We start from the raw sequence: 17,845 nt of genomic DNA on the forward strand, positions 1-17,845 counted from the left end.
ATGTACAGCAATGATAGCTGCTCCCAGGCATCCACTGGTTTTTTATTCATGACATACCAATTTTTTTCTTGCCTTTATGTCCCTAGAATTCTTATGAAACTATCATACAAGACCTCACAGAACTATTAATAAATTCAGGAGGCATGGACCTTACTGCTTCCACCTTCCTGTGAATTCTGTTGCTCAGTTCTGGAAGAAACTGGTTTTTTTTGATGCAATGTGTTCATGACAGGTCCACGTCTCTTGCTTGTTTTCTACTTGTCCTGCAAGTACTTGCTGATGCTTGTTTATTTTACTTATTCCATTTTTTCCCCTTTTTTTGAAACTGAAGTTAATCTGGATGTAAATTTGCCCTTCTATTTTTTTTTTTTTTCAACTGGGGATTTTACCTGCTTGTTTAATAACACTGTTCACCATTTAATCATCCAGATCATTAATTGAGCAGAATCAAAACATGGAACAGAATCAGATCCTGGGCAAACCCTTGGGTACCTCCCTGTGACACATCCTCCAATTTAGATGTACAGCAATGATAGCTGCTCCCAGGCATCCACTGGTTTTTTATTCATGACATACCAATTTTTTTCTTGCCTTTATGTCCCTAGAATTCTTATGAAACTATCATACAAGACCTCACAGAACTATTAATAAATTCAGGAGGCATGGACCTTACTGCTTCCACCTTCCTGTGAATTCTGTTGCTCAGTTCTGGAAGAAACTGGTTTTTTTTGATGCAATGTGTTCATGACAGGTCCACACCTCTTGCTTTTTTTTCTACTTGTCCTGCAAGTACTTGCTGATGCTTGTTTATTTTACTTATTCCATTTTTTTCCCCTTTTTTGAAACTGAAGTTAATCTGGATGTAAATTTGCCCTTCTATTTTTTTTTTTTTTTTTTAAACTGGAGATTCCTCTTACTGTTTCTGTCCTGTGAATTCTGTTGCTCAGTTCTGGAAGAAACTGGTTTTTTTTGATGCAATGTGTTCATGACAGGTCCACGTCTCTTGCTTGTTTTCTACTTGTCCTGCAAGTACTTGCTGATGCTTGTTTATTTTACTTATTCCATTTTTTCCCCTTTTTTTGAAACTGAAGTTAATCTGGATGTAAATTTGCCCTTCTATTTTTTTTTTTTTTCAACTGGGGATTTCTCTTACCGTTTGAGTCCTCTGAGATCTCTTCTGTCTTCCATGAGTTCAAGCCAGCAGCCAACAGCTTTGAGGTTACTTCAGAAAGTGCTTTAAATATTCTAGGGTGCAAAGTAGCTGAAAGCATGGACATTATCCAATGACTTTTTTCCCTTTTACAGTTGGAAACAATACCTGTTTTTATTTGGGGTTTATTTTTGCTAGTCATCAGCTCTTGATGGGTTTTGTTTTTTTAGTAAAAATTGATGCAAAAATGTCATTTAATACTTAATCCTTCTTGGAATCATATGCTCTCCCTTTTCCATGGGTTAATGGATCAATGTTTTCCACATTCTTCCCCATTAACAGATGATCTCATACACTGATTTTTTTTTTTTGTGTTGTTCTTCATGCATCTGATTTTGACAACTCTCTCTTCAATATTTTATAACATTTTTCCCGTGGGCTTGAACTGGTCTCACACATGATCTTAGCAATGTGACCAGTTTCCTATTTCCAGTTTGCTTTCATTCTGAGAGCAGTTAAGACACTGAGTTAACCAATCTCATCTTTTACTGTACCCAGCTCTCCTCTGCTTTGGGGGGAAGTTCAAAGGTGTGCAATTTTAGGATCTGCTGTTTTTAAAATGTTGGGGGGAAAAAAACCATGACATTCCACATCAGGATTGGTCTATTTTTCATTTAAATAATTAATCTGAGCACATTTTTTTCTAAAATTAATATATGGCTAATTAGATGAAGGCAAAACCCCTCAGAAACTGAGATTCCATTGTGACATTAACTTGCCCATGTCTTGTATCAAATGGTCACTGCATAGCTGGGGTTTCTTATGATGCTTTTTTGATAGGAAAGATGGTATTAGAATTCAAATACCACTTAAAATGGTCATCACAGTGTATTTTAGTAGTGTTTTTGGTAATGACAATTTTGGTGGTTTAGTTGTAAGCTTTCAGCATCAGGCACTTTGTGCAATGTGGTTCATTTCCTGTTGTAGAGCAACCTTACCTGTTACTTTTTTGACTTAACTCTGATTTTTGAGACATGTGTTTATGTTGTTTCTACATCTGTTTTAGTTCTACAAATCTGCATTTTTATTTTCAGGAGTGAAAGTCTTTTTCAAAGACTTTGTAATCAAACTTGTTTACATATATAGACTTTTCTGTTTAATTATATGCAGATACTTGAATTAATAATCTATGGCACAGAAGAGCTTGAGAGGGCAGAATTTTGTGCACCAGCTGGACAGAGTCAACAGTGGAAATTCTTGCTGAAGGGTGGTGGGGATTAGCAGGGTGGTGATGCTGTGGATCACAGTGCTTAGTGAGTTATTGCATTTGGGTGGGGGCTCAATCTCCATTTCCTAGTTCTGGTCAACATCCAGCTGAATAATGGTGTATTTGGTAGTGTGAAACTTTATTTGTAGTGGGGAAATTGAGTAGAGTATTTCACTGCTGCACTGCAAAAAGAAAAAAGAACCCCAAATCCAGTAACTGCAGCTCTCAGGTTGCAGGAAAGTTTTGTGGTGGGGGAGAAATGAGTGCTGTAGGTGAAATTTCAGCACAGTGCCTCAGGAGTTCAATAGGAACTGTGTTCTCCTTACTTCCCAGGAATTAACCCTAAGCATTTAGATTATAGGGTGGAATTTCATTCTCCTTGAAACTTTGGCTGTGCTCTCTTTGAAAACATTTTGCTTCTTGAATGTTGCTGTGGGAGCTTCACTCTTTTATTCAAGCTATTTCTATAGAGTACCTCCAGAACAAGTCTTTTGTCATTGCTGTTTCTCATTTGCTACAGATCCTGTCTGCAGCCTCAGAGCTCCATAAAACAGACAGATCCTTATCAGTAATCAATATTTGTAATATTTGCTAATATAAATCTGTCATTACTGACTCATCATTTGAAATTAATTTGAGACAAAGCACTTTGTTATGGGACTGCTGATCATATTAGAAGCAAGACCAGTCAAACCACCAAAAGCTGGATACTTAACTTTGCTGGCACATCAAAGTCAAAATGCATGACTTGGATCCTCATGTGGAACCTAACTAATAAGAAGTAATAATGATGAAACTTGACGCGTTCCCAAATTGCAGAAAAGTCTTCATTAAGAAGCAGCAGCTGTTTATTTACAGGAGCACATGGTCTAGTCAGCATGATAGGAACACTGTGGAGAGGGATCAGCAAGTTTGCTTTTACTGGAAAACGCACATCTTTCTTCTCCACTCTAATGGGTCAGTATTAAAAAAGAGCTGGAGTTGGAGAATAATTAGAGTGATTTTCCATTTATTTTTCCTTTCCAGCATGCCTCAAGCTAGGGAGGTCAAATAGATGCTAAGAGAAAAACTGCATCTGGATCAAGTCTGAAAATAAATACGTATCCCATGAGTAGTGCTGTGTACAATTTGCTTAGCCTTGGAAAACTAAGTTTGTGTGCCACTTGATTGCCTGCTTCATCGAGGAAATCTGCTTAGCCTGTAGGATTCTGAAAGCTCTTTTTCTTCATTTTCCAAATGCGAGGGATGTGAATTAACCATTTCCCATTTCTTGTTTCTTTCAGCTTTCCCTTTCACATATCAGAGTCACATTACTCATCAGCTTCCTTTGGCTGGTTTGCAGCTAGGAGGTTTTTCAGTGAGCAGAGACAAGCTCTGGATTTCCCTGCTCTGTAATGAGACTGTAACAGCCTAAAAATCTTACAGCAATGCCTGACATAAAATAACATCTGACTCTATCATGTTCTTCCTTGTGATTCAGTGAGATTAATTCACAAATCTTGAATGCTTTCTAGGTAGAGGCATATCCTGTTGCACTCTGTGTGTCAATGTAATTGTATTTATTCCACCAGCTTTCATTCATTTGTAGTGCAGTCAGTGCTGTGCTACCTTGCCACTGCACATCCATCTATGAAATATGCATCTTTAGTAATTATTTCCATTCAAGAAGAACTTTCCAAGTCCCTGGTTTTAAATGTCTTTCATCTGATACTGTGTTACAAGTGGTCTTCCCTTTGCTTTGTCTAGCAGTCTGCAGGAGCCATCTGTCCTATTTAATAGCACCATATTTCTGCACTAATCTAAAATGGAACATGGTCAACAGGAGGCTTTGAGCTTGCTTTGAAACCGGTGATCTAACTCCTTGACTGGGTTTCCACTCTCTGCCCCCTGTGTGTGCACTTTTTCTGAAGCACAGTCTGCTGCTCAGATGTCAATGGAAGCACCATTCAGGTTCTTCCTGAATCAGGAATGGGCAGGATTTTGAAGCTGAACTGTGGAGGAATAAGATCTGTAGACCTCTCAGGACTCCTTTTACCTGTTACTCAAATTATGGGCCACAGGCAAACTCACAAGTCCACAACAAATTAAATAGTCTCTTAAATATGGTACAGAACATACCTAAACAAGGCATTCCTCTTAATCAGAGTTTGCTGTTGTGACTGTTTAGATTCTATGTTGTACTTTTGAAACAGGGCTTACATTTTCTTCTGTAAAGTTTCTGGGATAAAATTCAGCTAATATTTCACAAGTTCTTGCAGAACTCAACTGAAGCATAGTCCAGAGTAAAGCAATCTGTTTTGAAATTTCAAAGTTCTTTCCTCTTGAAGTGATCGAGGTTTTAATTTGGGTCAGTGGAAGAGTCTCATTGAAGAGGCACAGGTGACTTAGCTGTCTTTACTGAAACACTGGAACAACTGCACTGGCTTTATTTGAAGTGACTTTATTTTTTGTACTGCTAAAACCTTCTCAACATCAGCCGCATGTCACCTGATGTGTATATTCCATTATTATGATTGGGCAAATGCATATACTTCCTCACTTTTGGCTAAAGAAGCTGCAAAACTTGGGACTGCTAGGTTTTAGCATTCTTTTGATTTTGTGCTTTTAAAATAAATTTCTCCATTGATTCAGTAGTTTATCAGGATATGGAATTAGTTCCAATTTCTAAACATGTGGTTGGCCTTAACTCTGCACAGGAACATCCAGAGCACAAAAGCCACCAGCTGTGTCTTTGTGTGCTTTTGCTTCACGGTACCTTCTGCTCAGGCTGTTCTTAGACCTGTACATATGTGTTGTTTGCAGGGAGAATTAAGCTTATTGGCAAAATTTCACCTTACCTTCAGGTAATCTCCAAGAAGCATGAAGATTTTTGTGATAGGGCTTGAAAATTTCATTTGGGTTCTTTGCCATGTACCAGACAGCATCATGCTGTGTGTCTGAGTGAGAAGGTGATGAGGACTGGCCTCAGCTTTTGAGCCTTCAAACAGTCCAACTTGCAAAATATGTGGGTACAAAGAAAAAGAAAGGGTAGTTTATTTTTTTTCTCAATGTCTGGAGACTGTGTTGATTGGAGACATTTCTAACAGCTCAGAATCCATCAGTCTTGTTGGGAATCTCTTGCAAGACAAAGAATTGCATAGTAGTATAACTTTACAATGAAGAATTTGAATTACACCCTACACTGAAGGTTTTAAAAACCCACTAGCTATCTCTTCTGCAGTTTAAAAAAGTCTTGACAAATTTCTCTGGTTTATTTAGTTTTTAATTTGTTTTTTTTCCCCTGCAGGTTCCAACTATGGGAGTCCCCGTCCAGCTCATGCCAACATGAATGCCAATGCAGCTGCAGGGCTTGCCCCAGAGCACATCCCCACGCCGGGGGCAGCTCTGTCCTGGCAGGCTGCCATCGATGCTGCCAGGCAAGCCAAGCTGATGGGCAGTGCTGGCAACGCCACGATATCCACGGCCAGCTCCACGCAGAGGAAACGGCAGCAGTATGGCAAGCAGAAGAAGCAGGGCACCACCACAGCCACCCGTCCTCCCCGGGCACTGCTGTGCCTCACGCTGAAGAATCCCATCCGGAGGGCGTGCATCAGCATCGTCGAATGGAAATATCCTTAACGCGGCCAGACGGGCCTTTGTGCAGCTCCTGTTCATGGGGGGAGGAAATCCAGGCCTTGGGTGGAAATCAATGTATCATGTGTGGGAATCCCGGCCTTAGGTTGGGAATCCTGGCCTCAGGTGGAAATCAATGTAGCAGGTGTGGGAATCCCTGCCTCGGGTTGGGAATCCCGGCCTCAGGTTGAAATCAATGTATCAAGTGGAATACCATGCCTTGGGTGGAAATCAATATCCAGGCCCCGGCTTGGGAATCCAGACCTCGTGTTGAAATCAGTGTATCAGGTGGAAATCCATACCTTGGGTGGAATCCAGGCCTCGGGTTGGGAGTCCAGGCCTTGCGTTGAAATCAATGTATCAGGTGGGAATCCAGGACTCGGGTTGGAAATCAACGTATAAGGTGGAAATCCATGCCTTGGGTTGAAATCATTGTATCAGGTGGGAATCCAGGCCTCGAGCTGGGAATCCAGGCCTTGTGTTGAAATCAGTGTATCAGGTGGAAATCCATACCTTGGGTGGAATCCAGGCCTCGCATTGAAATCAATGTATCAGGTGGAAATCCATGCCTCGGGTTGAAATCTATGCATCAGGTTGAAAGTTCCACCACTGGGAATTCAAAGTACACAAATAATTTTTGGTGTCTTAACTGAGGTGGTTTGTGCTCAAAGCGGGGCGTGTGAGGAAAGAGGGTTGAAGTGAAATCTTGACTACGTCCTGGTGTGGGAGACCTCTAGGAGATTGAATAGCTTGATGAGACTTAGTTGTTGAATTCTAGTCTTTGAAAAAAGGAAATGGCCCAGGAAATGCATGGGAGATATTCAAGGTATCAGAATTAAAAATGGAAAGCCAGGAGCTGCTATCAATCCCATAGATTTATGGGATTGATAGCAGCTCCTGGCTTTCCATTTTTAATTTTTATTGGCTTTTTAGAGGTGTCATCAGTCCAAAGCTCTGCTACTTTAAGTCATCCACTTTTTTCTTAAACATGTGACATCACACTTTCCACAGTAGGGAGAAAAGAATGGGGCAAAAGGACAAGGTAAAAACTCCCAAAAGTATTCAGTAAGACCCTGAGACTGGGCTGAGAACTGTTAATTATATTGGAATTCTGGTTAAAAGAATAATGCTCAGTATTGTATGGTAAGGGATAATGGTTATCTAGAAGGGAAAAAGAAATATAAAATAACATGTCCAAATGCATTGCAGAGCCAGATCTGACAGTCTGAACAAGAGACAGATGGTGTCACAGATGATGGATGATAACCACTGACACAGAGCTGCAGAGTGAAGGGGTTGGGGCTGCTTCCCTGGAAAGTCAGGGAGAGTCTGGTCATTGCTTTATTGAGTGCAAAGAGCAAAGCCTTTTCAGTCATCCAAATCTGAGCAGTGCAAGCTGGAATTTGAGTCTTTGGTGTGAAACTCAAATTGAAATTAAGTATGCTTCCTTTGCATCCTCAAAGAGAAACCAGGATTAACCCTGAGCAGTAATCACAATCTAATGAGGTTCTTCAGGAAATACAAAAGAAAAAGAATGTTTTTAGGGGTAGATAAGCATGTCAAGGAAAGGCAGTACAGACCTTGGCAGTAGTTAATATGAAAAAAAAAAAAAAAAATTAAGGCATTTAAGACAATGTGATAATATTATTCCCTTGGGTGTCTGGTGGGATGCTGGGTGAAAACAGAAAATGAGTATATCAGGTATTGCTGACATGGACATACTTTTCAGATTAAGAACTTGTTAAAAATGCTCCTGTCAATCTTTCCATGTCCTTAAACTACCTGCCTGCCTGTTCCTTTCTTCTTCAGATTCTAATTTTTAATCCCCTGATTAAGTTTGCTACTTTTTATTGCTTCTGACATAAGTCTGATACTTTAAGCATAAGATGATGGGTGATGACTAACAGGATAAAACTGAATATTGGTTTGCTTAGCAGCACCCCAGTCACCACCTGTCTTCAGAGTAACATCTGATAGATGAATAAAATCAGCAATAAATGATGGGAATGAGGTGCTGTAAACCAAGGTACAGCACTGCTCAGATCAAGAGATGACCAAACAGTGCAATTGAAGCAACACAAAGATGCTGAAGCTTGCAGTTTGGGCTTTTGTTTGGCTTTAGGTGAGCTGATGGAAGCATTTTTTTGCCATCAGAACCTCTCATTGGACATCTGGAGTTTTGAAAACATGGAACACTTCAATGGCAACAAGCAATATCAAAGGGCTGTGACAGGGTTTAGTTTAATTCTATATTCTGACTTTTTCTACTTGCTGAAAACTACTGAGGAAGAACTACTTAGCCTAATTTGTTGTACCACTAAAGTTTAAGCATAATAGATATTAAACAAATAGTACTTCAGTAGTGTTTCTTACCCAAATGTTACAGTGTTAAGAGCCTGAATGAGCAATTGCATTTAAAAAAACAGTTAAATGAAGTAATTACTTTATTTTGTAAGGATTTAGCTGTGTGTTTGATTTTCTGTCTTTTATGCAGTGTATTTGTAGATTTTATAGAATTTAATGTCTACAGCGCAAAAAGAGAATTGAAGTGAAAGGAAATATGCGTAAATAGTGATAAATTAATGGATAATAATCCTGCCAAAAGAAAGAAACAAAAAATCAGGGAAAAAAGTGATTAAGAAAATGAAAGCCTGTGAAAATCCAGGTCTTTAAGCACTAAACATTATACAAACAGCCTGGGGTAGTACACACCTGAGAAGTCTTACTGATTTCTCATGTAGATTTCTCTTCCTGTCCTGATCTGCTCCTCTGCCTCTGTGGTACCATTTATCTCCTATTATTCAGAGGCTTAAGCACAGTAGTCTGGTGAGTCTGGAGCCCTCTGACTCTTCCATATGTGAAATGTAGAATGCATGTGAGTATAAACAGCAGTCAGGTGCCTGGAATTTGTGTATATCTTGCAGCTCAGCTTAACATTCGAAGATCTCCTGTTCTTTCTGTAAAAGCCTGCTGAGAACAGTAGTCTGCTGACCAAAATCATCCATGCTGTGCTGACATTTGGCAGCCCCATGGTAGATAAAGCCATGCTCAAATGCACTCTGTGGCACAGGTTATGCTTGGCATTCTCTCCTGCTCCTCATTCCCCTCCTGAGTACTGGTGAGTTATCCCAGAAGTATCCTCCAGGATATTCTTGCAGGCCAGTAAATGTAGACAGACCATAAATCTGGTCTCTAGTCTGAGTTTGGAGACACTTCACAGCAGCAGAGATTAGGGAGACCATTGAAGGAGATGAAGTGCTGTGCCAGGAGACTGGGCAGTAGAAAAATGCCCTTTGGCTCCTGTGGACAGCCAGGGGGGCACTGAGCTTGTGCAGGATTCCTTTGTTGCACATTCCAAATGTTTGGTTTCTCTCTTCCCCTGCAAAGCTGATGCAACTGTTTCTTTGTCAGGAGGGACTCTCAGCTTCCTGCTGTCCCTAAAATTCTGGACTTTTGTGTTCCCTCTGATGCCAAATGAAATGCAAATAAGAGAAAAAGAAATACTCCCTCAAATCATTTTTAAGCAAAACAAGTATACATGGTAATGTGCAGTGTAAGCACATTTTAGACAATTTTTTTTTTTTTTACCTTAATAAAACTTATCCTTTTTTAAACATCATCTCACCATGGTTATTATTGCTTGAGCCCTCACATTTAACTCCAAGATATGAGAGAGAAAATGAGAAAGGGGGGTAAGAACACAGCAACAACAAAAAAAAGGAAAAGAAACACCAAAATGTTTGTTAAAATTATCTAAGAATTTATAAATGCAGATGAAAACAAACAAGAAAAAAAATTGTAAAAAGAGCAAGGGCGGTCATTATAGTACATGTTTCTCTTATTATTATTATCTTATTATGTAGTGCAACCACACTCGAAGGAAAATTGTGAAAATGCAATCTAAATAAGTAAAAGAAGAAAAAACTTTTAAGAAACCTTTGTTTACTCTGGCACGTGACTGGCCTACACTGCTTTTGACATATTAGGAAGAATTTTGGCTGGGAGCTCCTAAAAGCACTTAAAAAGGCATATGTTTCTTTTCAGAGTATAAGAGGCTTGGAATGCTTTCTTTAAACAGAGTTCTTATAAATATATTTTTTTTAAGTTTCTTTTTATTTTTGTGTCCTCATTTTGGAACAATTTCCTTAACTCCATTCCTCAGACCATTTGAAATAATTATTTTACTGACTATTTTTGCCAATTGTGTGGCCTTAGCTATCTATATCCCCTTTCCAGAAGATGATTCCAATGCCACCAATTCCAATCTGGTAAGTTCTTGATGGTGTTTAGTATTGCTATTTTGAAACTTCTTTTGAAAAGTGATCCTGGAGACTTGTGAAGGTAGGGAATATAAATGTATCCACCAAAGATTAGAACGCCATAAAAACTGGTTTTGGTTGCTATGTCTTGTCAATTCATTTTGTTACCTGTCTCAGTGGAGCTGGTTTTAGAGGAGAATATTCCAAAAAAGTTGCACAGGTGCTGTATGTGATGTTTAGGTTAACAAATTTCAGAATGCTGCAAAGGGGGTTGGTAAATTTTAACCTGCAGGTATCTGTGGGAGGTATCTTCTAATCAGGGGTTTTAATCTGGTGGTTTTTGTCTTTCCTTAGTGAAAATGGTGCTGTCCTCCTCTCAGGTGATTGGAGACTGATTAATGCTTGCATTTCAGACACGTGCATTGATTTGGCTGAACAATCATTGTGCAGTTGGTGTTTTTGTTTCGTTTGGTGGGTTTTTAAAAAAAATTTTTTGGTTGTTTTTGTTCTTTTAATCATTCCTTCTTGTTGGGGGCATATAGCTTTTCTTCTGTCACCGCTGATGCCAGCGTTGGTACTTTGGGATTGAGCTGTCTGCATAAAAAGGAAGAGTGTTTACTTTTGGCTTAGCATGAAGCCATAGCAAAGAATCCTGTTCAGTAAGGGCAAAACACAAACCAGCTCTGGAACACAGTTCACTGAATTAGCAGAAAACTTTTTTTTTCCTTCTCAAATATGTGAATAAATCTCCTACTTGTCAGGTTGAATCAGGATGAAAACTTACTCCCAGAGTTTAGGAGCAGGGATGCTATTTCCTGAATAAAATTTATTGAGACTTAAGAAATTTTAGAGCAACAGGGGAAGAGAACAAAAACCATACTTTTAAAGTAGCAACAACTGGGGTGGCTGACAGACACTGTAAATAAAAAAGATTCATGGTGCTCTTGGAAGTCAGTCATCTGATTAAATCTCTCTTGAAGTTTTAGAAAACACATTGCAAACTTCAGGAATTGCTGAAACAATACTTCTATGCTTAAAAAAATAAAAGGAGTAGTAAAAAAATTGTAGTGTGGTGCATTTACACTGCAACTCCTTAGAGAAGTACAAAAAGAGAAGCAGGAGGTGGGAAGTGATTGTTGGCTACTCTGTACACATACAGTGCACATGAGCTGGTCTTGTCTCTTGGGCTGTTCTTTGTAAGTGTGACTTAATATTTAACAATGATGAGTTGTGGTGTGTGTATTTAAAAAACTTCAGTAGGGCACCTCACAAAAATGTCTGTGTTTTATTTAATAAAAACCACATTCGGTTGATCTCCTGGTGAGGAAAACAGGTGTGTTCATTGCATGTTCTGACTTGCAGGGTTCAAAGAGGAAAATGAAGCAGATTTGAAGGTTAGAGGACTCACAATTTGGTTTGAGTTTAATTGGGTTGTGGGTATTTGCCTCAATTCAGTGAGGAGACTGCTGCCTAAAACCAGGCTGGAAGTATCTTTGTAATTGAACAAGATGTATTGAAACTGTTCTGCTATCAAGAAATATGTGCACCTTGTGATTTGAGTTTCTACTCTGTATCTGTTTTCCAAGACATCTTTTAGAATGCCTATAAAAACTCTTGTGTTATTTGTTCGTGGAGTTTAAAAAAACCTAGCCAAGCACGAGTTATCTCAGGGAAGCATGGAAAAGTTATAGCCTTGAGGATGAGAAGGGATTGCTAATTTACCTAAATAGCTGTTTCACAGAAGTAGGGGGAGAAGAAAGTTAAATGACTAATCTGCTTGACTCCACTTTATTCTTTGTGTCTTCATGGAAATAATAATTAAAACTGTAAATGGGGATACTTGGTGTGGATTTGTGAAGCCAAGACCCTTATACATTATAGATAAAGGCCTGGAGCTGTGGCTGCTCAGTAGGTTGTGCTCTCTGTTAGTCTGTGTTGCTGTTGTTGGTTTTTGTGTGTTTTGTTGCTGTTTTCTCAGTTTACATACTTATCCCTTGGCATGTGTACACTGCTATTGAGGAGCACACTGAGTGTACAGCATATGCTGCATTCTGTGAGCAAAGTCCAGAGCAAAAGGGAGGGGGAGAGGGGGCAAATGGGTGAGATAAGGGTGAAAAGATGTGTTAGTTGTGTTTTGGAATGGAATGAAAGACTCTATGAGAGTTAGAGTTATTCCATCAGGCAGGAACTGTACAAAAGTGGGACCTTACTGTCAAAGAGCCAAGCTGCATGTGGAAGGGGCTGGAAAGAAGCTGGGGTTAATAATATGTTCCTGTAAAAGCTCATGTACTCACTTCATTTTTGAAATTGTTTTCTATCTGTGAGCATCTATTTCACAATCAGATTTATTTTGTAGCCGTGAAATTGAGGGCTGCAAAGGCTGTAATGTGACACAGGCAAGGAGTTTTTGTGTGCAGTGTGTGCTGTGGGTCATGCACAGATGTGTGTGCTGTGCAGAAAGGTGATTGAATCCATACAGAAATTTTCTAGCTGCCCAGAACTCTCGATTCATTTTCATGTTGCAATTTAGCTGGTTTAGGGTTAAAGCTACCACAGGAGCTCCCACATGCCTGGTTTCCTGAGACATCTCCAACTTCTTGAGATACAAGAAATTATCTACAGAAAACACGATGGGCAGTAACTCTTTAACAAGCTCTGAAAGTGCCAGAGCACTTTTCCAATAAGCTGCCAGATTTGCCTTAGGCTCAGAGTACTCCTTCTCCAAAGTTTCATCATAACTTTTCAAATAACGTTTTCCTTGGTGACTGAGGTTAAAATTCAATCAATTGCCTTCTACAAGCTAATGGAGCAGAGGGTGGTGAGGGAAGAGAAAGGAATCCTGGGTTATGTGAGTGCCTTCTTTCCTTTTCTCTGTAAAAGTAGAAAACTGATGCCTAAATAATGCTTGGAGAAAAAATGGCTCTGTGTGAATTTCACATGTGACCAGCCATTGGTCACCTAAGGCACAGGCAGTGCTGTGTGCCTTCCCCATGGACCTGAACAAAACCAGCAACCTCTTCCATTTGTCTTTAGCTGCAAGACCTATTTGATATGATGCCTCAGTGGTGAGCATTGAAACTAGATACAGAACAGCCCAGTAAATAATTCCTTTCCTTTTGCATTAACCAGGAATTGAATAGCCAGGGTTGTGTATTACAAGTTTAGGTTTAACACCACATAGATATTATGCCTGTTTCTGTGCAATCTGTCTTCCTACAACAATAATTCCTATAAAGCTTCAGGCCTTTTTTATCAAGTCTAGGGACAGTAACTTGGACTGTGAAGGCCTTTCAGTTTTGAAATGAACATTTATCCTAGACCCCACATTTCCTATTTTATGCTCATTGCAGTATCTTTGTCACTGGCTGTGACAAAGAAGTATGACAGAATAGTATAATGTACTCATAAAAAATGCTTGAAATTGGCTTCAGCAGTTTTTATGTGTTACTTTTGCAGTGTTACTGCAAAAGTAACTAAAAACTATTGTTACTGGAAAGTACTGGAAAACTATTGAACTTCCAAAGATGGAGGGTAGTTGTATTAGGTGCATTTTTCTCTTTTTTTTTTTTTTTTTTTTTGTATTAATGAACTTGCTGAGACTGAATTTAAATTCACCAACAAAATAAGCTCATGTACAATTCAGTGCAAAGAACAGTTGTGTGTTAATGCAACCAGAAAAATTGGAGCTGGTTTGAGGGGAATTAAAGTCAGTCTGCAGCAGAGGCTGTGACTGGTACAGCAGAGGCTTTCTGCTTGTTATCCCTGCAATTATGCATTAGGACAGAGATAACATACGTTTAGGAATAAAACTATAGACTGCCTAAGATAGGAAGCTGAGAGGAAAATGCTTCTGTCACTTTGCTGGCAACTGCAAATGGCACAAGCCTGGTCAGTGTCACAGCACGGTGATAACATAATGAGGTTAAGACCAAGGTTTGCAACACGTTCCAGGGAAGGCAGCTCTGTTGGTTGTTTGTGCTTTGGGTAAAGAGCAGGGAAATCTTCCTTCTGTTGCTTTGATAGTTCTGCTTTCCCTTCCTGGTCCTTCTTATGGGAGGGAAATCCTGTTGTACACTAGTTAAATGTAAAGGAAGATCCCTTGTGTTTATATGTGATTTTATAATGGGATGTCACATTTGGGCTAATTTGTTAAACCTCAAACAGGACTCTGTGAAAAGAAAGACGGGATCTCTGCTTGCTTGTCAGTTCTTGTGTCAGGTGTCTGCCTATGGAAAGGGGGCTTGCCTTTCAGGAAGTATAGCTGCTTTATTACCTGGTCATTATGGGAGTATGCTGTAGAGCAGGGGATTACTGTATTAAAAAAAGAGAAAGTTGTTTAAAATTTTTTTTAAACTATGTATTGTGACTATCTATTACATTGGACTGTCTATCTATTACATAGACATGTGGATGTGACTATCTATTACAATTCTATATATTGGCATAGCAAACTTCAGCAATTTTTGTATCAGAGAATTCCATAGAACAGGCTCAATTTTTCATGTGTGAAATCAGCAAGTGTTAGAGACCAAAGTGGGGGTGAGGGGGTTGGGAAAAGAAAGGATGGCTTTTCTGGGTGAGGGTGAGGAAGAGCACTACACAAAAGCTTTTGGTTCTGTTGTATCACTGCCCTCACCCTCGTGTGTGCCAGTTCCCAGCTAGTGAGAGAGCAGAGGATGACAACACGGGGGTGAGGGACAGAGTGCACACCGAGCTAATCAGCTCTGATAGGTTTATTACCTTGGGCCTGATGCCAGCACTGCTGCAGCTGGGGGAGCTCACACACTTACGGGGCTTGGGCAGTGAGGGCTGAGTGACGGGGCTGGGAGAACAACGCTGAGGCGGCTGGAAAGGGACTGGAGTCAGGAGGAGAAGAAAGGGAATTGTGCCAAAAAATCCTTGAGGGTTTCTTCCAGAAAGATTGTGAGTCGCTGTGTGATTCTGAGGAAGCTGAATATAATGGAATTTAGGATCAACATTTCCCAAAGTTCTCAGGAACCCTGCTTCTGACAGGGCGATACTCAGCACCCCTAGCTGCAGAGAAGCACAGGGTGGAAGAATAAGCATGGGGTTTAATTCAACCTGTGCTCTTGTCCTGGTATGGGCAAGCTGTGTGGACTTGGATAAATTGCCATCTCAATTTTTCAATCACACCACTACAAGAAATGCTGTAAAAAAGACTGTAAGGAAAGAAAAAAATCTCTAGTAGTCAGTTCCAAGATAGTAGCCACTACTAGAAAATAAATGTTAAAATAGATGTTTTGTTGTTTTGTTTAAATGTAGTTGTGTTATTTCCTAGGCTTTGTAGAACTGGTGAAGCAGAGACTGTCATATGTATTACTAGCAGGAACAAAACTTCAGGCCTTTTTAAGGTTGGATTCAGAGTACCAACAAAATCCCAGCTTCACTTTGTACCAGTGGCCCCAGAGTCCTCATCCAGTCTGTGCTTGTTTGTTGGTGTTTGCCATCTCTTTACGGGATCTGAGATCTCTCATGGCTGTGTCCCCCTTTTTTTAAATTTTTTGCTTTTTAAATTCATAATCCTTGCCAAGTAATTCTCCTTGTTCCAGTACACATTCTAACAGACTTGTTCCTTTTCCATTTTCTCCTAACTGCAGTCTCCCTTCCATAGTGATTTCATGTTTCCCACCTGTTTTCTCATTTGACCTCAGTGCTCTGCTTACTCAGCTTCCTGACCACTTCTCTTGTTAATTTTACTTTTGAATTCCCTTTCTCTTCCTAAACCTGGACTCTGTAACCAAGTAATTAATCCCAGTGCACATTTTATCTCCTTATTTTTTTAGCTTCATTCTCTACACATTGGTCTCCTAGTCTGAGCCTTTTGCTTTTGAAATCAGTGCTCTTCCTAGTGATGTCTGAACACCAGCAGTAGGCATGGACACTCATATGCACTTGCAGTAGGGCTGTAAGCTGTGTAAAATGCAAAGAATGATAAACTGTTACACTAACTAATCCAACTCCATGAAAAGAGTTACTTAAAATTTGTAGGTTGTAGGTTTTTGTGTAAGTGTTTTTGAAATTTTAGTTGTATGTTTTAGTTTTGATTGATGGCAAGTTTATCGAGGTAGTCCAAACATTAAACCATTTATCCCATTTTTGTAGACAGCTCTGATTACCGTTTTCCTTTTCTTTATGTGTAGGCTTTCTAAATCTTAACAAGTGGGGTTTTATTTCAGGTGGTAATTATTCTTGTTTATCAAACATCAGGTTCAGTGTAGGATTTTTGTGTGTGTGTGTGTTTCGTTTTGATTTCTTACTGCTTATTTTACCTGTTTAGGAAAAATAGAAAAAATGGGGAAGCAGGCCAAATAAGAGTATTTAAGTAGTGATGTTTTCACTGTAGTCTAATTCCTGCCACTGCAAAAGCATCAGTCTTTTAAAAGCAGTGGAAATTTTCAAAATGGCAGGTCATTTTTGTATTGTCCTTTTTGATACAAGTATCTTTATCTTTCTATAAGTCTTTGGGATGTTTGACTTCTGTTCATGAGCTCTTCAGAATCCTTTAATGACATCAGGAAGGAAATAAGCATCTAGAAAATCTAGAAATTCAATTGAGTGTATTACATATCACCTTTAAATTCCTTTATGTATAGTTTGTATTTTCCACATTCTAAGTCAGGCAAGCTTCTCATTGACTTCACTGGAGTTTGACTGTCACCAAAAGCCATCTGCTAATTCAGTGCATGCCACTGACAAACAATTGCTGGAACATCAGGCTTTGCTGACGTGTACAGAATCATTGACTCTAAAGGCAATGCTTCATGGACTTGTTCAAACTAGAAAAAACCCCAAGAACTTTTCATAGCTCCCTTAGAAGTAAAATAATGAACACGCTGCTTGCCAAGGGACAGAATTGCCAAAAGGGAGGAATGTTTTGTGCGGTTGTCAGAGTTTTGACTGGCTGTTCCTCTCAAGGACAATTCCTATTTTCTCCTGTGCTTTCTAACTCCTAAAACATGAGGGTCTGTATGTCATAGCAGCTCTTCAGTCCTCCTGGCTGAATGACACACAGCCTCAAAACAAAATGAGACCATTCTTGGATTTCACCTTCAAAAACATTGGACAATACATAATTGATGTTGTCTACAATCTTATGGAATGACATTTCTTTTCCTGCCTGTACAATTCCCGTGAAGAATTCACAAAGATGCTTAGCAAAGATATTTCTTGATGAAGAATATGAGGTTGAGAGATCACTGGTGAGGGAAAGACTTCCAGCAAGCAGCAGGCAATATTAATTTATGTCTTTGCAGTGTGTTGCATTTCTGGCAGATGCTGGAAGGTTGGCTCAGCAGGTTATCTCCTGAAGAAACCCTCAGCAGGTTCTGCTTCAGCTAAACCTAGGCAAGGGAGCTGGACCATCATTTGGACAGCAGTGTTTGGCACAACCTTAACAGCTTGTGATGATCTCTGGGACACCAAGGAATGCGTATTTTGCTCAGTGATGGCACTTTAATGGTGTATAGCTGTAAAGTTTGATAGACATGAGATGCAAATTGATGTCTTGGTGCTCGTAGTGAGCTTACCCATACAGGG

At 39.5% G+C, this 17,845-nt stretch overlaps 1 protein-coding gene across 1 annotated transcript in view; it reads left to right on the forward strand.

Moving 5' to 3' along the window:
- The window catches only part of CACNA1C (calcium voltage-gated channel subunit alpha1 C), a 456,585-nt gene that overhangs the window by 64,824 nt on the left and 373,916 nt on the right, over positions 1-17,845 (forward strand). The window contains exons 2-3 of the mRNA XM_041484502.1: positions 5,704-6,025; positions 10,192-10,297. Coding sequence (XP_041340436.1) covers positions 5,704-6,025; positions 10,192-10,297 — 428 coding nt within the window. The remainder of the gene's footprint in view (positions 1-5,703; positions 6,026-10,191; positions 10,298-17,845) is intronic.

Source organism: Pyrgilauda ruficollis, unplaced genomic scaffold (assembly GCF_017590135.1).
Source record: "Pyrgilauda ruficollis isolate IOZ18807 unplaced genomic scaffold, ASM1759013v1 scaffold66, whole genome shotgun sequence".
Classification (NCBI taxonomy): domain Eukaryota; kingdom Metazoa; phylum Chordata; class Aves; order Passeriformes; family Passeridae; genus Pyrgilauda; species Pyrgilauda ruficollis.